Source organism: Cynocephalus volans, chromosome 4 (genome assembly GCF_027409185.1).
Source record: "Cynocephalus volans isolate mCynVol1 chromosome 4, mCynVol1.pri, whole genome shotgun sequence".
NCBI lineage: Eukaryota > Metazoa > Chordata > Mammalia > Dermoptera > Cynocephalidae > Cynocephalus > Cynocephalus volans.
The window spans coordinates 159,315,931-159,339,030 of NC_084463.1; the positions used below are offsets into that span (position 1 = coordinate 159,315,931).

General features: G+C 52.9%; 1 protein-coding gene across 11 annotated transcripts in view; it reads left to right on the plus strand.

Moving 5' to 3' along the window:
* The window catches only part of MARK2 (microtubule affinity regulating kinase 2), a 55,933-nt gene extending 32,991 nt beyond the window's left edge, over positions 1-22,942 (plus strand). The window contains exons 2-19 of one of the 11 annotated variants that reach the window (XM_063092728.1): positions 7,118-7,297; positions 7,538-7,591; positions 10,351-10,399; positions 10,732-10,797; positions 10,887-10,957; positions 11,171-11,227; positions 11,946-12,182; positions 12,750-12,869; positions 12,976-13,075; positions 13,153-13,265; positions 14,282-14,414; positions 14,680-14,861; positions 15,172-15,269; positions 16,068-16,229; positions 16,866-17,123; positions 18,094-18,120; positions 20,140-20,184; positions 20,816-22,942. In XM_063092728.1, coding sequence (XP_062948798.1) covers positions 7,118-7,297; positions 7,538-7,591; positions 10,351-10,399; positions 10,732-10,797; positions 10,887-10,957; positions 11,171-11,227; positions 11,946-12,182; positions 12,750-12,869; positions 12,976-13,075; positions 13,153-13,265; positions 14,282-14,414; positions 14,680-14,861; positions 15,172-15,269; positions 16,068-16,229; positions 16,866-17,123; positions 18,094-18,120; positions 20,140-20,184; positions 20,816-21,176 — 2,313 coding nt within the window. In that variant the 3' untranslated portion in view covers positions 21,177-22,942. The remainder of the gene's footprint in view (positions 1-7,117; positions 7,298-7,537; positions 7,592-10,350; positions 10,400-10,731; positions 10,798-10,886; positions 10,958-11,170; positions 11,228-11,945; positions 12,183-12,749; positions 12,870-12,975; positions 13,076-13,152; positions 13,266-14,281; positions 14,415-14,679; positions 14,862-15,171; positions 15,270-16,067; positions 16,230-16,865; positions 17,124-18,093; positions 18,121-20,139; positions 20,185-20,815) is intronic. The other 10 variants (XM_063092729.1, XM_063092732.1, XM_063092730.1 and 7 more) reach the window with 10 other exon arrangements.
* The last annotated feature ends 158 nt before the right edge of the window (positions 22,943-23,100 follow it).

A 23,100-nucleotide genomic window follows, 5' to 3' on the forward strand; every position in this document is an offset into this window, starting at 1 on the left:
CACTGATGTGGATTTCCTCATTTAATCTTCACACTAATCCTGTGAAATGGGTACAGCTAGTGTCCTCATGCTCCAAATGAGGGAACTGAGACTTAGAGAAGTCACGTAATCTTGCTCATGTTCAGTCATCTAATAAGTAGCAAAGGTTGGGCTCTCATCCAGGTCCGTCTGCCTCCAGAACTCTGCTGTACTATCCTACCTCCCCTAACACGGTAAGCAGAGAGACTGTAGTAAGTCTTCAGCACAGTTTCCCTCTTCTTAGTATCTAGAGGGCAGGAACCAAATCTCACTGAACTTTGCAACTGACCCTGGCTCCAGAGGTACGTGCTCAACAAAGGTTTGCTGGGGCAACAGCAGTTGGGGATAGAGATAGAGACCAGACCCCATTGAGCAGATTCTCAGGGATGAAATGGTGCTAGAAGCTTCTGAAGTTTTGGTTGTTCAGTAGAATCCACTGTGTTTCAAGAGGAACCCAGCATTTCAAGTGGCTCTGAAGACAGGAGATTTGACAAGTGCTCATTGTATTATGACTTCCAGGCATGAAAGGGAAGAGCTGGAGGTGGCTTTCTATTCTCATCTCTCCCTCCATGGTATGTCTTGCCTGCTAGTCTTCCTAGCAGGCTCTGGCTTCTGCTGTGGTGGCTTTGAGGCCTGCAGGCTCCGTTCATAGCCCAGGCTGCAGTGCTGCTCTCCCCGCTTTGGGATAAGTGTTGCAGCTCAGTGAGCTAAAGGGCAGCAAACCACCTTGTTGTTGGCTTGGTGCTGAAGATGCAGGCTCTGCTGGTGTCATTTGTCAGGGAGCCTACTTACCCTGACTGGGAAAAGGGAGCTGCCCTTTGCCAGCTTTACACTGTCCCAACCTCCCCGTTACGACAGGATATTAAGAGAATGTAGGTGTTCCGCAGGTGGAGCCATCACAGTTAATTTGGAGGGCAGGGGACATCCAGCCTCTCCACTGGGAATTGCTTACCACAGTTTTACAAGTTCTCTCCTACCCAGAATTCTCCTCTAGTCTATTGACTCTTGACAGTTGAGAGTAACAGTTGCTGAGGATCAGAGGATGCAAGAAAGACTCCAGGATGCAGCAAATGAGGAAGGGTTAAAAACTAGGTACTTGTCACAGCCACATGACTTTTTTTTTTTTTTTTTTTTTTGTCTTTTTGTGACCGGCCGCACTGTGCTCAGCCAGTGAGCAGCGCACCGGCCATCCTTATATAGGATCCGAACCCGCGGGTGGGAGCACTGCTGCGCTCCCAGCGCCGCACTCTCCCAAGTGCACCACGGGGTCGGCCCGCCACGTGACTTTTTATCAGAGTCCTACCTCATCTTTACCCAGTCTGTCTGTTTAAGGTCAGTGCTTGGTACTTCCTCAGTTTACAAAACCCCTTACTGTCTCTCGCAAATAAGATTGAGGAAACAAACTATCCTTCTGTCACCCTGGGGACTGGAAAAATGAAGCTCTTGGATCCTGGTCTGGCTTCTGAGTCTGACAGTTAATTAAGGGGCAGGTGGTCCCAGGAAAGCCTGAGCCCAGGATCCAGAATAAACTATGACCTCTTCCACTGAATCAGGGCCCACTTTGGGGAGGGGTGGGAGACAGAGGGGTTGCTATGGCACCACCTGGATAGGCCTTTAAAACAGCACTCCACCACTGGCCTGAATCAAACATTGTCATTCCGGTTGTCCCAGGCACCTTTCCTGAGTCTTCAGATATTCTCCTTCCTTCGAGATTGTAGAAGAAGAGCCACTGGCTTATCATCTTTTGGAGGAAATGAGAGCAGATTGGACATCAAGAAGAGTTGATGAGAAACTGGTAAAGAGGACTGACTGTCAGGAACAGCAGGATGCTAAAGCAGGGACAGGCACTGATAGACCTTGGGACCTTGGGCAAGTCCCATAACCTCTGTCAATTTCTCAGTGGATAATGGGGATGCTACCTACCTTGTAGGTCTGTGTATGGAGAAAACATAGAAGCATCAGTGCGCGATATGTGCTGGTGTCAGACATGTTGATTCTGTTGACCTGGGCTCATATGTGTGGCAAACATTTCTTGGCTGTCCCTGAGTAATGTGGTCGCCCAGGGGTATATGATTAGGTGCCATGAGGGCACAGAGGAAGGTTTGCCCTTCCCTAGAGGGGTTTATGGGCTACCAATATGAGATCTTCACAGAACTGCTTAATGGGAAAGATCCTAGCCTAGAGTCCTGGAGTGAATGAGAAATAGATCTGAGAGTGAGAAGAAAGGTGGCAACCAGGACACAGACGGGGGGTCACTGGTCTGGAAGGAGAGTCTTCCATTAACAAGAGACAGCCACCTAGTCCTGTGCTCACCACATGGGGGCTTTGCAGGAGGAGGGTGTAAGGAACCCCAGGCCCTTGGAATTCTAGAGAAAGGAGTGTGTTGTTTGGGGGATGAGGCATGGGAGGTGGTGACTGGAGACTTGGAGGTGAGCGGGAACCTAGATATAGACTTCCAGAAGTAGTGCTGGATGGGACTTAGAAGGGGACATTAGGATTGTTCCCCAGCCTTTTGGCAAAATCTAGGATTAAGCATCTCATTCTCTATCAGTGGTAAAGTTTTTAGATTGTTTTTGGCAGCTGGCCAGTATGGAGATCCCAACTGGTAACCTCAGTGTTACTGCACTGTAACCAGCTGAGCTAACCAGCCAGCCTGTGATAAAGATTCTTAATCTAGAACCTGTAGACCTCTAAGGGGCTTCACAGGGTCATCAAACTCCCTGAAATTATGTCCAAAATGTTTTGTGTCTAAGTGGAATGTGTGTGCTTTTTTAGAAATTAGGAGGTCCCTCTGCCACTGTGGACTTGCTCATTTCTGCTTACCCCCTCCCGCTTCGTTCCTGAGGGGATGGTTTTGCTGGGTTTTGGCAGGGCTGCCACTGTGGGTCAGCACATCTGAGTCATGCTTATTCCTCCCCAGCCCTATTTCAGGCTGTGTTACAATGATCTGCCCCAACCCAGGTCCCACCTGCTACAGGTGAGATAAGGGCTTTATGATAGCCCTGGCTGGAGGAAATCTCCTCCTTACACTCTTGCCAGCTGTTACCCAGCAAAGCACCTTGGGGAGGGTGGGGCAGCCCACTTCCGGGGCGGGAGGACGGGGGAGGGGAGAAGGAAGCTGATCTAAACCCGCCTCTTTCTCTGTCTCCCTTCCTGCCCGTTCCCCTTCTGCCCCTTTCCTCCCACCTTGTTCCTGGTGTGGTGGCCTGGGACTGCACGCACTTCCTGACCACCAGGCCCTGGCCTCGAGAAGCCACGGGGCTTTGTCCCCGTTGCTCTCCTTGCCAAACCCAATCTCTCTCTCACTGCTAGTGGTGGTTTCGGTTGCGACACAGTCCAGGTTCCCAGGCAGGAACCGCTCGGCCTGGCTGCTTCACTACTTTTCACTGAGGAGGTGGTGGAAGGTGTCGCCTGCCCTGGCTGAGTAAGGGTGGCTGGCTGAGCCGCAGCCCCCACCCTGGGCCTGGCTCTTGCCGGCCTCTGTACTTTGCCCTCGCTGCCTGACAGGTTCTGCTGTGGGCTGTGCTGAATGGAAGTCGCTGGTAGTCCTTGTCCCTTTCTCCAGCCGGGTATGTTTTCCCTTTTTACTCTGGGATTGTCCCCTCCTCTTTTGTCTCTCCCACCTTAAACACAGGATCTTTAAAGAATTGCTAAAGGGAGCCAGGCAGTAGCACAGCGTAGTAAAATTCACAGGAAGGGTGTCCAGATGTCGAGGAGGCATTGACTGGGAGAGGAAGAGATCCCAGGGGAAGCGTCTCCCTGTAGAAGGAGTCAGCAGGCTCAGCAAGAGTGAGGCCAACAGGCTGGTGGAGGCTGAGGCCAGCGAGGCAGGCTGTGAACAGAGAGGGCGCTCTGCCACCATGGTGAGGGGGAGACGGGGAATGCCCAAGGGACGCTTTTCCTCCACTCCATGGTGCAGGCTTACTCTGCCTCTGGCCAGGGCGTGCCTGTATGTCACTCCTCCCAGCTTGGCCCCTTCCCAGCCCTGGTGAAGCCTTGGGACTCTTGAGGCCAGCCCTGAATGCAGAGCCCCAAAGCACAAGCTTCTCTAGGGGACAACTGGTGGTAGGAGCCTCCAGCATCAGGGCAGGGGGCCCTGCCTACCTGAGTCAGCACTAGGCCTCTTGGGGTGGAGACTGTCTTCCGGACAAGCCTGCCAACACGCCTCAGCCATGTTCCCCAGGCGGAAGGGCCTGGCGGACCCATGGATGTAGAACACTCTTTTTCTTCTTTTAGCCTCCATGTCCTGTCCTCTCCTCCTCAATTGTGGGCTCCAAAGCTGTTTCAGCCCTACTTCTGAATCAGGCATACTTAGTAACCTGCTTTGTCTGGCATTTGGTTCCAAATACTGCCTGGCAGGGTGACCCCTTATTTCTGAATGCTGCTTACGAGCCATTGCAGGCTACTTTCAACAGACCTCCTCAGACTTTTGGAGCCTGCCTGGGGTGTGATGTAGGCCAGAGCTTTGGGAATACCTGGTGTTGCACATCTTACCGTGAGCAGAAAGGATGGAGATGGAGGGGAAAGTGTGGTTTAGCCAGATCCTGTTTAGTTGGCCCAGAAGGGCAGCTAGTCCTCAGCCTGCCACCTTGTTGGTGAGATCCAGGGCCAAGCTGAATGGGCACAGTCAGAACCACAGAAGGGAAACTCCCTCTCTCCATAATAGTCACCCCACACCCTTACTGCCTCTTCATCTTTCTGGGAAGCAGCCAGGTGAGGAAGTTGCCTTGCTTGGGGCATCGGCCCAAGAGGCCTTTCCTACTGGAGACTTTCCCCTTTCTGTGTGCCCTTCCTCCTTTCTCTCCTTCCTCTCAGTGCCATCCCTGCCACAGGAAACATAGACAGCATAGGAGTGGCACAAAGGGGATAAGAGAAGGACTGAGCACTTAGAGTCCTGAGAAGTTGGATGCCTCAGTCCTGAAAAGGGAGTGGTTTGCCCTTCTGTCCAAGGGGTGTGAACCTTAGAGTTGCTATGGGAGGGAAAAGAGCAGCTATTCAAAAATGTACTTGTCTACAAATGCTGTTTGAGGACAAGCCATGCAAAGGTGAGCTACAAGTGTGTGGAGAACACAGGGCCAGAGAGCAGGCTGGAATGGACAGACAGTAAGGGCTGAAGGCTTCATGGAGACATGAAGGTCAGTGAGGACTTGTAGAAGAGAGAAGGTTCCCTGATGAGTCAAGGAGGTTAAATGGGACTCTTCTGGGATGTCAGGAGCCTCCCCCTCAAAGTCTACCAGATGCATAGGGTCTTTTCTCTTCCAAGGTCCAACTTATGTGCTTCTAGGATCTGAGTCAAGCAGCTCACCAAAAAACAGCCCACGGTGGCTATGCAAAGGCCCTACATTGGCACAGCGAAGAAGGGGGAAAGTCAGAATCAGGGTGCTTGCTTGTTGTTCCTGCCTGGAGAGCATCAGGTTGAGCAAGCAAGCTTCTTGCACGGAACCCTGGACAGTTCCATAGGTACTAGCAAGTCATTCTTTTTTTGTGGTTTTTGAGAGCTTCACTTATGGCCAGCAGGGGTCATAAAATGAAGAACTTTGACTCACACTCCTTAGGTCACCCTGCTGCCCTCCAAACTGTCTCCTTGAAGTTTCCAAAGCAGTTCTGGATGGTTCTAGGATGAAGCTCTGGCAGCAGCTTCGTCCCCAAATGCTAGAGCAGTGGCACCGGGTGTTCTTTGAGAGAGGTAAATTAGGGCTTTATATAGGGTTAGACCAGACTTTCTTTTAACAGTTTTATTGAGATATAATTCACATGCCGTACAGTTCACCCATTTAAAGTTTACATTTGTTGTACCAGCCAGCTGCCAAAAAATACATACAATTGAGTGGCTTTTATTAAATTCACAGAGTTGTGTATCCATCGCCACAGTCAACTTTAGAACATTTTTATTACCCCAAAAAGAAAACCCATACCTGTTAGTTGTCACCGTCATAGCCCCTTTTCTCAGCCCTAGGTAATCACTAATTTACTCTCTGTCTCTATAGACTTGCCTGTTCTAGACATTTCATATAAGTAGAGTCATACAGCATGTGGTCCGTTGATTGGCTTTGTTCACTTTACATACTGTCTTCAAGGTTCTTCTGTGTTGTAGCATGTATCAGTACCTTATTTCTTTTCATTGCTGACTAATATTCCACTGTGTGGATATGGCACATTTGTTTATCTATTCAGCTGATGGGCATTTGAGTTGTTTCCACTTTTTAGCATGTTATGGATAATGTTGCTATGAACGTTGGGATACAGATTTTTATGTGGACTTATGTTTTTGTTTCTCTTGGGTATATACCTAGGAATGGAATCGCTGGATCACATGGTCACTCTGTGTTTAGCACTTTGAGGAACGTACGAGTCTTCATGTGGATGTATGTTTTTGTCTGGACCATACCTTTTTTGTATTATGTTTATATACTCATACCTGTTCAGTGCTGGTTGTTGTAACTCCTTTTCCTCACACCCTTATTTGAGCTAGGGGGTACCTACGGAGGGAGGGCAGAGCCTTGTTCAGATGCAGTCACTCATTCATTGAACAAGTATTCATTGAGCATCAGCCATAAGCCATTCTGTCTAGGTGCTGGGGTGTATCAGTGAATAAAGGACATATGCCTGCCTTCGTGGGCTTCTATTCCCATTGGAAGAAAACAAATAAATATAAAGTGATAAATAACAAAGGTTAATGTCAAGTATCGGGTAGTAATGAGAGCTTTGAAGCAATTCTGACTGTGTTGCTCCTGGGACATTGAGATGCAGCCTTCTCACAGCGGGGACAATAGGAGAATGGAGCTCACAGGAGATAGAGAAGCTGTTGGGTTACTAACGGAGAATTGGTAGAGCCAGTGCTGGAGCAGCTCTGGTCCCAAGCTCTGACGGCCTCAGGATCTTGGCACTGGACCCATGCTGTGCTCTTCTAGAGTGAAGACTGGCTATCATTTCATCCCCTTCTCTTTTTTTTCCTCCTGCCTTGTGATTCTTTGCATACCTACCAGCCCCCTGGAGTCTGACCCTGCACCCCCAGCCTCTTACATTTTTTGTACGGAGCTGAGAGCAGGGTTTAGGGAACTGGAAGGGCAGTATGTAAAGATCTGTTTCCACCCTGCAGCCCACTTTGGGACACCTTGATTCCAAGCCCAGCAGTAAGTCCAACATGCTGCGGGGCCGCAACTCAGCCACTTCTGCTGATGAGCAGCCTCATATTGGCAACTATCGGCTCCTCAAGACCATTGGCAAGGGTAACTTTGCCAAGGTGAAGTTGGCCCGGCACATCCTGACTGGGAAAGAGGTGAGTGCTGGGGTTGGGGACATGGAAGCAGCTACAGCCCTGTCGACACTCCAGCAGATAGTGGTGGGACTACCACTGTAGCCAAGCTCTTGCTTCTCAGGCAGGAATGAGATCTGAGCATATAGGGGTGCTAAGAGTAGTGGTATGAAAAGGAGAAGGAAATATAAAGGAGGAAGTAGATTTCAGTCCTCGGTTTAGCCTGGTCAAAGAGGTGATCTTGGCCTTTTTTCTCATATTCAGGTAGCTGTGAAGATCATTGACAAGACTCAGCTGAACTCCTCCAGCCTCCAGAAAGTAAGCACATGGCACCTCCTGTCCCTTTTTAAACCTCTGTTCAGAGGTCAATGACCTACTGACCCATGTGGACCTTCTCTTGAATCCTTAGTTTAAAATCTGTGGTCCCTATGACTCCCCCTCTGTGGCTCTGCTACCTTCAGGGCTTTGGCTGGATCCTCTGTGGTGACTTCTTCTGGGTGGGCTTCCTGGCCACAGGCACTGGCTCTGCTGACGTCTTTCTGTCCCTTTCCAGCCACTTGGCCTACCTGTCTGACCTACTTCCTACATCTTGTTATCTTCTGGCCTGTGGCCAGCCCTGTGCAAAAACACATGTTTATAGCCATTATTAGAAACACATGCAGCTACTCCAAGATGTGGAATGATCCAGGGGAGTGGCTCTAGAAGTACAGGGATAAGAGGGAGTAGGGAACCTGCCTCTGGGTTCTGTGCCAGCTACATTATAGAGAGTGGGTATGGAAGACTGGAGTTTTTAGAAGCTGAACTCGTGTTCTAAGTCTCTGACATGTCCGTAGATTGAGGACAGGTACTCCCAGTTTTCCATCTCGCTTCTGGGCTCCCTTGGCTAGAGGTCACAAAGTCATTTGTATGTAGTTTTGTCTGGAAAAGGTTGAACTTTTCCTTCCCTCTTTGCTTAACAGTGGAAAGCTGAGGTCTTACTTATGTGGTAGGAGGAGGGCCCCCCACCCCCTGGTAGGAACAAGTACCCTCTGCCTCAGAAACGACGAAAAGCTGGTAGGAGTGAGAAAAGAAAGGAAGACTTTTATTTGCAGAATTGGTCAGCTTGCCAGGACTGGTTGTTGTAGAACTGGAAACTCTGCCCTCTCTCCCCATCCTGGGTGCCAGCAGTTAGGGGAAGGAGGAAGGCTCCTGTGTGGCTCAAAAAAGCTGCCCCTATTCAGGTCAGTATCATTCCTTTGTGCCCTAACAGTCCAGCTGACCCTGGCTCAGATTTTTTGATCAAGAAGACCTAGTTTTTTCATATCGTAGCAGATCGAATTATTCTTTTAGTGAGCACAGTGTGACAGTTTAGTTAGGGGAGGGCATGACTCCATGCAAACAGAGTCAGAGACAGTAATATTGGGAAGCTTAGGACTAGGGGCTGGGGTTTGTTGTCGAGGGAGATGCTCATGGAATTAGAGTGGATGGGTTGAGTTCCCCTGAAGTGCTGACAGCCAGAACCAAGGTGTTTCCTATCTTTTGTTATCCCTGGGATCCCCTCAAGGGTTCTTTGGTTTAAAGGAAACATCTCTGTCACCACCAGGGGTTCCCTGCTTAGAGCTTTCCAGGAGGAAGGGAAAGCAGGCAGCTGTTGACATGCTGGCACCAACCCCACAGAAGTAGAAGCCAGTGTGGGGTGGTCCATTTGGTCTTCAGAGCAGCCTAGCCTGCCATCGTAATAATTGCCAGAGTCAACCAAGCCACGTTATTCTCTACCTCATTTTTCTCCCTACTTCTTCCTGACTGGCGGGAAGGTACCAGCACCAGATAAATATAGCCATTTAAAAAGCCTTTTAACATACTTTGTTACCAAGGCCAATCTGATTCTGGCCAAATCACTGTTTAAATTTGATCTTAGCAATTATTCCTAAAGGACAAATATTGAAGACTGTAGTCCCCTAGGGTTTCTAGTCCAGAAAACTCCAAGCTCTCCCAGGAGAATGCGACTTCCAGGCCAAGTGGGTGCCCTCAGAGGAAGAGCCCTGGCAGTTGCCTCTGGGCCCATCTCAGTGCTGTTCCCCATCATTGCCCCCAAGGTGGTGCTCAGGGTATTTTGCTTCTTCATCCAAAATACCTGTTGGGCCAGGGAAGAAAGCAAAAAAAACCCTGAGCTCCAACTAAGGGAGCTACAGTCAGATTCAGGTTCCTGAAGATTGGAAAGCCTGTTTCTTCTTTTCCTTTCCAGCTCACAAAAGCTCTGAGACATCAATAAAATGTGTTCACTTTATTCCCTGTCCTGAATTAGGGCTCCAGACACCCTTCCTCCCAAACAAACAAAAAACAATCAGTTCTGTTCTTTGTGCAAATGTGGTAAGGCCTGGAAGTTACAAACCCCCCACCTCCAGTTCTGTGGCCCCCGCAGTGGGGAAGGAGTTCATTTCTGTCATCTTTCTTTATGGAAATGTATGGTTTAGAGCCCCTGATTTTGTTTCACAAAGAGAGCGTGAGTGTGTGGAGGTGGATTTGATTAAAATTGGCATCAGCTAAATATAGGAGTGGCTTCTATCACCACCCCAGAGGCCCAGGAAAGAGAGGCCTATCCACTAGTGCAGAGCCCTCTGACTTTGGTAAGTCAGAAAATGATGGGGTCCCCCTTCAGAACTTACCATCCTTTCACACAGACCAGGCTGGAGTGTGTTTCATCACTGAGCTGAAGCAGCAGCTCAGGTTCTAAATATTCACATACATGGGCTCACACTCCTTCCGGCACAGGCACCCAAGCAAAACCCTTCTGCTGCTTGGGGGCTGGATTTGGGTAGACGTGGCAGAGGGCACAGCCAGCTCATCTAGGTACCGGGCCTGGGGTAGCAGGTCATCAGAGCCCAGCTTTCCTCCAGCTTCCTTTTCTGCTCTCTTCCCCTCCCCTACTTCTGAGCCATGGGAAGGGCCACGGATGAGCTGGACAACTGCCCTACTGCTTTTCCCTGCCTGATTTTGTTTGTTTGTTTTTGGAAAAGGAATTCTAGCAGGGACTCTGTTGGGAGGTACCTGAGGGGAGAAAGTTGAGCAGCCATGACCTCTGGTATTTCATTTTTCAGCTGTTCCGTGAAGTAAGAATAATGAAGGTTTTGAATCATCCCAACATAGGTGAGAAACAGTTGTCGTTCCTTTCTTCTTCCCCCACAGCAAGGCTCCACTTTCCAGCATATAGTCCTTCTCCCCGAGGCACATTGCCTTCTGGAGTCTAGTCTTCAAGGGTGTCAAGGGTGCCTCTGGGGAAACTCAGCTCAAAATCCAGCTCTACCTCTGGCACATTGGGTTGTCTTTAGTAGTTTGGCTGGTATGAGAGGAACTTGTCTTTGGGAAGAGGGAATGTGAGGAGGGGGAGTTTCATCCCTAGGATGCCCCTGTTCGTGTGGGTGCTTGATATGTGGCCCCTGCTACTTCTCTGACTCAAGACTTGGCCTTTTCTCTTGCAGTTAAATTATTTGAAGTGATTGAGACTGAGAAAACACTCTACCTTGTCATGGAGTACGCTAGTGGCGGTAAGTGTGGAACTGTCCCTTCCCGTTGTGTCCCCACTTCTCCTAACCCCATCCAGCTCTGACTGAGGTCCTTTTCCCATCTCTTGCAGGAGAGGTGTTTGATTACCTAGTCGCTCATGGCAGGATGAAAGAAAAAGAGGCTCGAGCCAAATTCCGCCAGGTGGGTATGACTCCCTCTATGGGGTATGGGTCTGACCTCTACCTTTCAGGGTTTGGCATGCAAGGAGGAGCTGCCTGTCTGAAAGTGGCTTTTGGAGGCTACTTTGGGCTCTGCTTATCAATATGGCAGCTTAGAGCTAGGTCACAGGATCACAGCTCCGCCAGCTCCTATGGCCCACCCTCAGGTGGGCTGACCCTTCTTCCTTCCTTTCAGATAGTGTCTGCTGTGCAGTACTGTCACCAGAAATTTATTGTTCACAGAGACTTAAAGGTAAGGTGTGCTCTTATCTCCTATGCCTTTGAGTGGAGGCTGGGTTGTTTCCCATTTGCTCTCCATGATGTAACCATTGATAACCATCAGGCCCTGAGTGTTCAAGGAAACTCCAGCCTTTCATTTTTTTGAGATGACCAAGAAGCCCCTCAGGCTGCTTCTCATATAGGCCTTGCAACTGGACTTAGGATCCTGCTCCAGCCAGCGAGCAGTGGGTCTCTGCGATTCTACTTCTCAGCACATCACTTTCAGTGCTGCCAGGAGTGGCAGGGGCACTCTAGGCTTTCCTGGGCCTTCCGGCAGCCTGCGAGCTGACCGAGGGAGGAATGTGAATGTTCCACAGCTGTATCACAGCTGCTGTGCAGGCATGCACACGCACACGCCATCTCTATTACTGAGATAGTCCAGTGTGAGACTACTTATCCATGTGTCTCTTGGCCACTAAGTCCTTGCAGATATGACCGTGGTTAACCTGGGCCTGACGCTGAAACTTTGCATAGCTCCTAAGGTCTTTGGGCCTTCAGATCCCAGCTCTCCTGTGGCTGCCAGTGTGAGGAGTGGCCTGTACTGCCTTTCTCCTGCCCACACTGATTAAAGGCCTGCCCTGGACTTGGTGGATGACTTCCCATTTGTTCTCCCCTTCCCCTCAGCTCCTTCCTGCCCAGTGCCCTTTGTGTGGTCCACTTGGTTCCCTGACATTTTTCATCTTACCTCCCAGGCAGAAAACCTGCTTTTGGATGCTGATATGAACATCAAGATTGCAGACTTTGGCTTCAGCAACGAATTCACCTTTGGGAATAAGCTGGATACCTTCTGTGGCAGCCCCCCTTATGCTGCCCCAGAACTCTTCCAGGGCAAAAAGTACGACGGACCCGAGGTGGATGTGTGGAGCCTGGGAGTTATCCTCTACACACTGGTCAGCGGATCTCTGCCTTTTGATGGACAAAACCTCAAGGTGGAGTGAAGTGCAGGCTTAGATTTTTTTTTTTTTTTTTTTTTGCAGCTGGCCAGTACAGGGATCGAACCCTGGACCTTGCTGTTATTAGCACCACACTCTAACGAACTGAGCGAACCAGCCAGCCTTTAGATCATTTTTATTATTTCTCATTTTCTCTCTCGGCCTCTAGTCTTATTACTGATCTCTCACCTTTGCCACCTGTCTATATTTTTCCCAAGCCAGAGCTTCAGAGAAGGGCTTGCCAGGGTAGCAGCAATTAAAAGGTCTTCTGCACCTAGGAATTAATAACCTCCATTCCTTTCTTGAGAAATAGGATAAATTGTGTGTGTGTTCACCCCACCAATACACTCTGGATTGTAGGCCTCAGACAGGTCAAGTTAGAGGGGCCAAGGGTATTTGACTTCACTGCCTCTTGGTGAGGTGTCTTGTCCCAGGCCGTCTGCCTTCTGCCATATTTCACTAACATCTGCTTGGCCAGTCTTAACCCTCCAGGAGCCTGGATATTAGGTTTTTTCCCTTGGCCCTGGGGTGATTTAAATTTCCTAACCCTGGATCCTCCTACAGGAGCTGCGGGAGCGGGTACTGAGGGGAAAATACCGTATTCCATTCTACATGTCCACGGACTGTGAAAACCTGCTTAAGAAATTTCTCATTCTTAATCCCAGCAAAAGAGGCACTTTAGAGGTGAGCAGTCTGGAGCCCCACTGGCTGAAGGAACTGGGGTTCCCACAGAAACCTACAAGCTGAGTTTCCTCCCCCTCTGCCCTTTTCCCTTCCCTTTGTTCCCCAGCAAATCATGAAAGATCGATGGATGAATGTGGGTCACGAAGATGATGAACTAAAGCCTTATGTGGAGCCACTCCCTGACTATAAGGACCCCCGGCGGACAGGTGAGGCTGTGCTCAGCCAGTAGGTTGAGCCTGCTTAGGGGTCAAAACCAGGCTTACCTGTATGTCTCCCTGTACAGAGTTGATGGTGTCCATGGGTTACACACGGGAAGAGATCCAGGACTCGCTGGTGAGCCAGAGGTACAACGAGGTGATGGCCACCTACCTGCTCCTGGGCTACAAGAGCTCCGAGGTGTGTGTTCCCTGCTGCAGTCCCTGACCTGGCCAGCCTCACCGGCAGTAGCACCCGCACTTCTAGCACCTTGGTGAAGGTGGAGGCTCATTTCCGAGTAGGCATGCTCTCTGCTGACCAATTTTAAGCCTCAGTCTTGTGTCTGAGATCCTCTGCCCCTTTTACTGATCTCCACCAGTGAATGAATAAGAACGCGGGTGGGGTCTGGGCCTGGGCCTGGGCCTGGGCCTGGGCCTAGGCATAGGTTTTCAGTATGGGTAAGTTGATCTGACTCGGTTTGTACTGACTAGAATGGGTCTAGGTCATCTAGGTGGCAGTTCTCTTTTGGTCTAGAGATCTTTTTGTGTCTCTCTGTATCTGCAAGTGTACATCTCTGGGTGTGTGGGTCTGTGTCTGCCTTATAGGAGGCTTGAGTCTGTGTTGCTTCTGCCTGGTGTTTGTGTCTGCGTTCGTGTATCTGTGTGCATGTGTGTCCATCCTCCCATCTGTGGATCTGGAGGCTTTGTGACTGTCCTGCCCATTTGGGTTTTGCTCTGTGGGGATCTATGTATCCTCACACGCACTCACAGCCTCCCCACCCTGCTCTCTCTCTGCTGGTGGTGAGCTCCCTCTCTTGGTTCTCACCGTAGCCTGCTAAGAGCTAGCTATCTGGTAGCACTTGGTATGGGCCCATACTGGTGTGTGTGTGCGCTGGGGGGGGGGGTCTGAGTCTGAATGTGTGTTCTTGTGGGTATTTGTGTCTGGCGTACAGGCGTGTGTGTACATCTCTGAGGACGAGGTGTCTTTCCAGAGCCGGGGGGGTGGGGGGGCTGTCTTTGCTGTGTTGGTCAGTGTTTCTTTCAGGGCAAGTTTGTCTCCGGGGTGAAGGGGGAATATATTTAGGTGTATTTTTGTCTTGCAGGTAGATGTCTGGTGTGAGTGAGCTGAGGTGTACATGTGTCAGGGCAGAACGGTATGTGTGTGTCTATCCATAGGGATCTCCACATGACTTGAAGCCATATTTTCTGTTCTTGCAGCTGGAAGGTGACACCATCACCTTGAAGCCCCGGCCTTCAGCTGATCTGACCAATAGCAGTGCCCCATCCCCATCCCACAAGGTACAGCGCAGCGTCTCGGCCAACCCCAAGCAGCGGCGCTTTAGTGACCAGGGTAAGTGCTTTTGGGCATTGCAGGTGGGGGACTCACCCCTCCCCAGGCATGTCAGAGGTTCCAAGGGCTTTGGGTAATACAGCTGAGTTTCAGTCCTGTTTCAGTCCCTTATTAGTAGCATGCCCATGGGCAAGTCACTTAACTTCCATCAGTCTGAGAAAAAGGGATTTGCTGGGTTGCCAAACAACATAGGAGAGTGCCGTGCATGGGGTAGGCACTCAGCGGTCCTCTCAGCCTTACCATTCCCACCATTGCTCTGGCCCAGCAGCTGGTCCTGCCATTCCCACCTCTAATTCCTACTCTAAGAAGACTCAGAGTAACAATGCAGAGAATAAGAGGCCTGAGGAGGACCGGGAGTCTGGGCGGAAGGCCAGCAGCACAGCCAAAGTGCCTGCCAGCCCCCTGCCTGGCCTGGAGAGGAAGAAAACTACCCCTACCCCCTCCACGGTGAGCCATGCGCATCCCCTCCTCCCATCCAGTCCCCTCCTTGGTTCCGTCCTCCCTTCTTCCTGCAGTAGGGCCTGCCCTCTCCAGGCAGCTCTTTTCTTAATCCACACCCTGTTCCCTTGGCTGTCACTTTGGCTTACTATAGAAAGCCAAGCCCTCAGGAGTAAAAGCAGAGTCTTTTCTTTAACCTGCCACTGTCTGCTTGAGGCAGAGGTAGAGGAGAAGCTCATTCTGTGAACCTGGAGAAAGAACCTGACTATAGAACACTTTGGTTTTCTGTGACACAGCTCTTGCCCTGTATTCCCCACAGAACAGCGTCCTCTCCACCAGCACAAATCGAAGCAGGAATTCCCCACTTTTGGAGAGGTCCAGCCTTGGTCAGACCTCCATCCAGAATGGCAAAGACAGGTGAGCAGCCCAAGCCCTGCCTGCCACACTCCCCAAGAGCCACCTCTCCCAGCAGTGATGTCTGTCAGCTGTGCCATCTCCTGTCCCTGCCAGAGCATTGCTCCCTGCTCCCTGGAGTTGTGTCCGGCTCTGTTCATCCAGCTTTCCACTGTCCTCCCTGTTCCACACCATTTCCTCCCCCTGTCCTCTAACTGCTCCTGGCAGTGTGCCGAGGGGGAGACTCTCAGTGGTCATCTCAGCTGCCTTCTTGCTTCTTGACTGCAGCCAGGGTGTGGCAACTGCCCTCCTGTAGGGACCAGCGCCTAAGGCTTTGTTTGGGGGGTTCCAGCTGAGGGGTGTACGCATTGAGGGTGACTTCAGCCATGCCACGAGAGCAGAGCTCCCTAGCCTTGATCATTAGCATTTCTTGGTATGTTGTGTTCCTGGCTCCATATCTTCTGAACTTAATCAAAATTTCCCTTAGCAACACCCTTCTCTTTCTATAGAAAAAACATCCTTGTTCTGAAAATTTCTAGGAGACCAATGCAGCCGGGAAGTGGTGGCCTCCCGTCGGCTTTCCTTCATTTTTGGTTTCCTCTTCGCAGGCTCTGGCCTACCTCGCTGCTTCCTCACCCTGCCCTCCACTTCCCATCCCCATGCTCCTCAGCTCTGACTTGCATCCCGTTGCTACTCCCCAGGACTGGCCTGCATCCTGCTGATGCCCCCCAGCTCTGGCCCTCCCTACCATCGCTTCCTAATCCAGGCCTCCTGCCCTCACCCACCCCTAACCCAGGCCTCTCCGCTGCTTTTGTCTCCTAGCCTAACCATGCCAGGGTCTCGGGCCTCCACGGCTTCTGCTTCCGCCGCAGTCTCTGCGGCCCGGCCCCGCCAGCACCAGAAATCCATGTCGGCCTCCGTGCACCCCAACAAGGCCTCTGGGCTGCCCCCCACGGAGAGTAACTGTGAGGTGCCGCGGCCCAGGCAAGTGTGCTAGGGCGGCTGGTGCACCTGCTGCCCTCAGCCTGCCCTAACCCCTACCCTCAGCAATTTCTTTTTCCCACCTGGGGGTCCTGCTCTGTTCTTGTCATCTTAGCCACAAGCAATGACTCTGTCCTCTGCAGCCAGGAAGTGGAGAGAACAAAAAAATAGCATAATGTCCCTCTTTTCCTCCAGTTCTCCCTCAAAACAGTTATGCAGGAAGCTTTCCTGAGGCTCCAAAGGGAAGGCATTTTGTTTTGAACCTTCCTGGATTTTCTTAGGGACCCCAGGGATGGTCAACATTACAGGGACTCAGTCCTTAAGAGTTGGTCCCCATTGTCCCCATGAGGGTCCAGTCTGCCTGGCTCCCTGGAAGCCAGCTCTCTCCAGCCTATACTGCTCTGCACACACAGGTCCTTCTTTGCCTCCCTCCATCCCCAAACCATTTCCTTCCACCTCAAGACTTCCTTCTTACCGCTGTCCTCAGTGGTCACACCCTTCCTTCTGTGTCCTTCCTGATGGCTGCCTCTGCCCTAGCATCCCTCTTCTTGTCCCCACTGCAGGGCACTCCAGGTGCTCGGGAGTGATGGCTTTCCTGTACCCTGACACATTCCCCTCACCCCACCTCTCTTCCCACAGCACAGCCCCCCAGCGTGTCCCTGTCGCCTCCCCCTCGGCCCACAACATCAGCAGCAGTGGTGGAGCCCCAGACCGAACTAATTTCCCCCGGGGTGTGTCCAGTCGAAGCACCTTCCACGCTGGGCAGCTCCGACAGGTGCGGGACCAGCAGAATTTGCCCTACGGTGTGACCCCAGCCTCTCCCTCTGGCCACAGCCAGGGCCGGCGGGGGGCCTCTGGGAGCATCTTCAGCAAGTTCACCTCCAAGTTTGTACGCAGGTGAGCAAGCAGGGAGCTCAGGATGTCAGAGAGGCTTAGTCTAGGCCTTCCTACTTGCCTGGGGGTGGGGACAGGGATACACAGAACTGGTATTGGGTCCTGGGATTAGAAGAGGCGTCAGGAAGCCTAAGAAACCTTATGTACCCAGACCCATCCCTCTTAGGCTCCTCCCCAACTCCACACAGGCACCCCTCATTCTCTGGCCCCAGCAGATGGCCCATGCCGCCTCCTCTCTAGGAGAGTGTGAATTCAGATGCTAAAATAAAAGCCCCCCTCTTCTCTTCTGGGTTCCCATGGAAACTTACATTTGGTGACGCAGCTGCAAAGTCATGAGGCATGAGCCCGGCTGGGCCGACAAGGAAATTTTTGACCTCCTTTCCCCCCACCCACCTGGTTATGTCTGCTGCAGCCATGTTTTTCTGCCCGGGGGTCCCCAGGATGAAGCCCATAAATGAGATAGCTGCTTAGGGCCCACAGTGGCTGCCTCCCTGGCAGCCCCCATTCTCTGATGCTTTGCTGTATTGGACCCAGGATGGGGGTCTCTTCACAGGGTTTCTCACACCTGAGCCCCCAACCCTCACAGAGGGACAGCACGAGGTGCATCCAGCCATCCAGCCTCTTGAGATGCTCTCTGCCCTCTTCCCACCCCCTTCCTCTCCCCACCGTGAAATGGTAGCTCAGGAAGCAGCAGGGGCTTCAAGAGAGTAGGCTTGCCACCTGCCCTTCATCCACTGAGCTGGAGGAGCCAAACCACTGTCCGTTCAAGACCTGGGTGCAGGTGTGAGGGCTGCAGAGAGGGTGGGAACACATCTGGAAGTCTGGGACTCTAGTCTCGCTGAGCGGCTCTTCCAAAGATGGGGTGACCCTTGAACCTGTAAAGCCCACTCCCCACCTGCTTATCCACATACGTCTTGTTGGTTTTTTTTTTTATTTCTTTTTTTATTTTGTCTTTTTTTGTTTGTTTTTTTAGAAATCTGTCTTTCAGGTTTGCCAGAAGGTAGGCGTTGAGCCCGCTGTGTGTGTGTGTGTGTGTGTCTGTGTCCTGCCTCTATCACTAACTCCCCTTTTCTGGCTCTTCTTCCTTATCTGCTAACCAAGTCTGTGTGGCCATCTTAAAGGGATGAAGACTGCCCCATTATAGACAGGCAGGGCCCGGGAACACATGGCCCCCAAAGGCCACATTGGTCTACTTGGGACAAATGGCTCTCAAAATGAGGGCCCTTTCTCTCAGCCAGAGTTGTGCCTGTCCTCAAGCAAGGGGAGACCTTCTCAGGAAATTCTCCCTTTAAGATTGTCTCCTCTCACCCACCCCACCCCACCCCAGGTTTTGGTCACACGTGTTGGGTTCCTTTTCTGGCCCTTTCCCGTCGTGCGCATGCGCTATGAGGAGGCTCCACCAGGGTTCAAAGTGCATCTGGGATCTCATTCGGGATCTCTGGGGCTTTCTGAACTTCAGGGCTGTGTGACCTCTTCCCTCTGGCCTACTGGATGGCAGAACTTTGGAAGTACTACTAGACTTTGGGGTCTCAAGGTTTCACTCTGACTCCTCCAGGCCCAAGGAGGCTTTTCCTCACGAATAAGGCACAGCACCCCTTCCTGGCAGCTCCTGCAGAGATAGGCCCACTCCCACCCCTACCCCAGCACACCTTCCTCCAGTAGGATCTGGATGAATCAAGTCTCTTCTCCTCTGGGCTCTCTTCTCCCGATGTGGCCTGTGACTTCCAAAGAGCCAGGAGCTGGGATATTCTAGGGTAGGGGGATTCTACTCCCAAGCCCTGGTGAAACAATGGGAATTCCCACCCTCACTGAGGCATCTGCCTGGGCTAGATCCTGGCCATTTCACCCCTGGCTTTATTCTCATCCTCTCTGCAGGCCTGGGTAGGCCAAACACGAAGCGGAAGACCAAAGGCCAGGTTGAGAGCACTGGTCCGCCAAGTCTGTCAGCCCAGACCCTGCTGTGGGGCCAGGACACCTGGCAGGCAATTGATGCCACAGCTGATGGAGAAACTGTCCAGACAGGGTCTTCAGGCTTCCCCCATTCCCTATTTCTCCCACCCAGCTCTTCACTGCATGGCTGTCTGTTGCCTCCAGTGGGGGCAGGCCCTGCAGGGGGCCTGGAGAGAGCAGCCGAGGGCTCCTGCCCTTGCACAGCTGGGCTCCCTGCTCACGTGCGCTTGTTGGCCTCCATGTGTCTATAGTGTCTTTGTGTTCCTTTTACATGTGCTGCTGCTGCTGCTGCTACTCTCACTCCTCTCACATCCCTCCCCTCTCTGCAATCCCTGATTTCCCAGCTCCAGGCACCCATCTTCCAGCCAGGAGCTGGAGAAGCCGCTCAGCGGGGCCAGACCTCTTCCCCACCCACCCTCCCAAGGTGTCTGCCCTACCCTGCCCTCCATCCTCCCTTCTGTACGAGCAGATGGCCTGGCGGGCCAGCAGGTAGGGGAGTCACAAGAGACCGGAGGAGGCGGCTGTTTGCACTTATCAGCAGGCACCCATTCCCAGGCATGTGCCACACAGTTCCAGCTCTCAGCACTTGGAGCCTCTGTAGAGAGGCCTCTGCATACCCCCCAGCCCCTTCTCCCCCAGATGACTACAGCTCTGAGACCTTGGTATATTGGTACAAAAGACCCACTTCCAGCCCCACCCCAAGTACAGAGCATGATCCCTGGCAGAGGAGAGTGCCTCGTGTGGGGCCGTGTGCTCAGTACTTCTGTGTGCACAGCTGCGCCCCCGCCTCCCCGAGCAGAGGCTCCTGCTCCCCAGCACAGATCTCTGGGAGTGTGGGGAGGGACAGGCCCCATATGCTGGGCTCCCTGTTGGAAAGGGACAGTCAAGCTGCCAGTGTGAAGTGCTGCAGAGCTATATTGGCCTGCCAGGTGATGGGCAAGTAGCCTTTGGGCTTGGGTCCTGCCCACCCACTGGTGGCACCTCCCCAGACCCACCCTCACCTGGGTCTGTGACGGCGGAAGGAGCGAGAGATCCCAGCACTAAACTCTCCCTCGCTCTGTTTTTTGAGGAACCTGAATGAACCTGAGAGCAAAGACCGGGTGGAGACGCTCAGGTGAGAGGACTGGAGCCAGCACTGGCCCTGCCCGGGCCACCGGGCTTGCCACAAGCCTCCTGCTCCTCTCTTCCTCCTGCCACTTGGCTCTTCCTCTGGTGGTTCTGCCCTGTCCCCACCCTCTTGAGGCCTCCCTTTCCTCAGAGAGTTTCCCTTTCCCAAATCCAACTGCAGTAGTTCTGGGCCCTTTTCAGATCTGGTATATTCTGGAAGTTGGTGCCCTGGTTTGGGTGGTTGGGGCTACAGATTCCTACCCCTTAACCACCTCACCTCTATGCCTCAGCTTCTTTCTTTCTGGAGAGACCGTCTGTGCTCAGTGCTGTTGAGCACACTCATTCTGCCCTTGGCCCTCCCCTCTTCAAAGAAAAGAACTGATAACAGCATGGAAGTGTCACCCCACCCCACCGCACCCGCTTCTCCTCATCCTTCTGTATCCTGAGGGATGGAGGGTCAGAGGACTGCCACCCTCTGCTCCCCCTCGGACCAGGCTCTGACAGCTCCCTCCTCCAGCCTTGTTGCCCCCATGCTCCCTCGTACTGTCCTCTCTGGTCTCAGGGTCCGTCTGCCAGGGTGGCTCTTGTGGGTGAGGTGCCTCAGCCCCCACCTGATGTCGCCTCTGCCCTCTCCGCAGACCTCACATGGTGGGCAGCGGGGGCAATGACAAAGAAAAGGAAGAATTTCGGGAGGCCAAGCCCCGCTCACTACGCTTCACGTGGAGTATGAAGACCACGAGCTCCATGGAGCCCAACGAGATGATGCGGGAGATCCGCAAGGTGCTGGACGCAAACAGCTGCCAGAGCGAGCTGCACGAGAAGTACATGCTGCTGTGCATGCACGGCACACCGGGCCACGAGAGCTTCGTGCAGTGGGAGATGGAGGTGTGCAAGCTGCCGCGGCTCTCTCTCAACGGGGTGCGGTTTAAGCGGATATCAGGCACCTCCATGGCCTTCAAAAACATTGCCTCCAAAATAGCCAACGAGCTGAAGCTTTAACAGGCTGCCACAAGTGGGAGGCAACAGAGGTGGGCCAGCTGGACTTGGCTGCTGGGGCCAGCCGCCCGCCCTGCCTGGGCGACACTGCAGCAATGGATTGGTGTGTCTCCCCTGCTGGCACTTCTCCCCTCCCTGGCCCTTCTCGGTTTTTCTTCCATGTTTGTGGGGGATGAGAGGTGGTTCTTCCCCCCCACACACATTCACCCCCTGCCCAGAAGTTCCCCCTTGCCCTCTCTCCCCCACAGGAGGCAAAGGAGGGGGGGGCAGGGCTCCCCCTCGGTACTGCGGTTGCACAGAGTATTTCGCCTAAACCAAGCAACTTTTTATTACCAAAAAGAAAAAAAAAAAAAAAAAAAAAATCCCAGCGGCCACCTTTTCTCCCTGCCCCATTGGGACAGTTGAGACTGGATCTGTGGGGTTTCCTGGGAGGGTGGCTCAGGGCTGGAACACTCTCAGGCGAGTGGTGGAGTTCCCTGTCAGGCCCTCCGCCAGGCCCACTTTGGGCTTCCCTCTCCTCCTCCCCTCCTTCCCCTCCAAGCGAACCACCAGAGGTGGCCTTCCCCTGACCTCAGGCACCTGGGCTGGAGGCCTGGGGGGCCGGGGCAGGGGGCAGGGGTGCTGTGCAGCCCTGAAGTGGGTGGGGCTGGCGGCTGCTCTGGGGCTGCCGGGGCAGGCGAGGGTGGGCGCGGGGCTCTGGCCTCCCTCCACACTGTATCCTTTGCCCCCTGCCTTCCCCAGAGCTGGGCATTTCCTTCCACAAGCTGCTGTGGGGACCTTTGTTCCCCTCCTCAAAGTCTGTGCCATCTTCTCCCACCCCTCCTGGGTAGAGGAGGGGCTAACCCCAGGGATTAGGAGAGGGGAGGGGACTGCAGGGCAGGTTGGCTCCTCGCCCCTAGGGCGCCACTTGGGCTGCTAGTCTCCAGAACAGGGACGCTGGGCATTCTCCGTCGTGGGAGAGCCTTTGTCTGAAAGCACAGCCCCTCGCCGTTCCTCTCCCCCACTGCTTCCCCTTCATTGGCATTAATCTGGGCACCAGCTAGTTCCATAGCAGTGACTTCCCTCACCACACTCATTCATCTCTTGGCCTTGCCTTTTTTCCCTGACACTGTCGCCCCTCCTCTCAGGAGACACTGCCCAGGGCCTCCACAGGCTGGATCGGGCAGCACAGCTGGGAGCGTCTGCCCTCCACTGGGTGGCGAAGTGACTCCCAGCTTGCAAACTCGTGGCCAGTGTGGGAGTGGGTGGTTGTGGGCGCTTGGCTGGTGGCGGCCACTGCATCCCTTAATTTATTTCTCTGCTGTTTCTGTTCTTGAGAAATTGGGGGAGGGAGTCCTACACAGAGGCTGCCCCTACCCTCACCTGAGTTGTACATTTTTTTTGTGATGGGTTTTATTTTTTATTTTATTATTTTTTTGATTTATGATGACTCCACCCCTGTTCATCACCCCTGTTCCCAGGCCAGGCTCAGTGACAGGTCGAGCCCTTGGGTTCCAGGAAGGGGCCTCGCCAACCTCAGTCCTCCTGCCCCAAGCTGCAGCTCCGGCTCAGACCAAGGGCTCCCCCTCCCTCTTTTCCCCTCCTGCCCTATGGAACAGCCCGGGTGCTCTGAGGGGGCTGGGAGGACATGGCTTGGCTCCTGAAGCGGGTGGGGGCTGGGGGCACTCAGGCAAGGTGGCCCCTCCTTGCCTAGCCCCCCTCCCCCACCCCTCCCTTCCCCCCTGCACTTAGTTTCTCCTCTGGATCAAACACGTAATAAAGAGAATGTTTGGAATCTGAGCTGCCTCCTCCTGTTTCTTCTCCCAGCCAGGCAGGGACCCAGTACCCTGTGGGCAAGATGTGGCTCAGCCTGCCTGCCTTGCAGAAGAGAATTGATTCCTGTCTGGGGCCTGGAGAGGTCAGTGCTGGGTGGGCCCAGCTCCCTCCC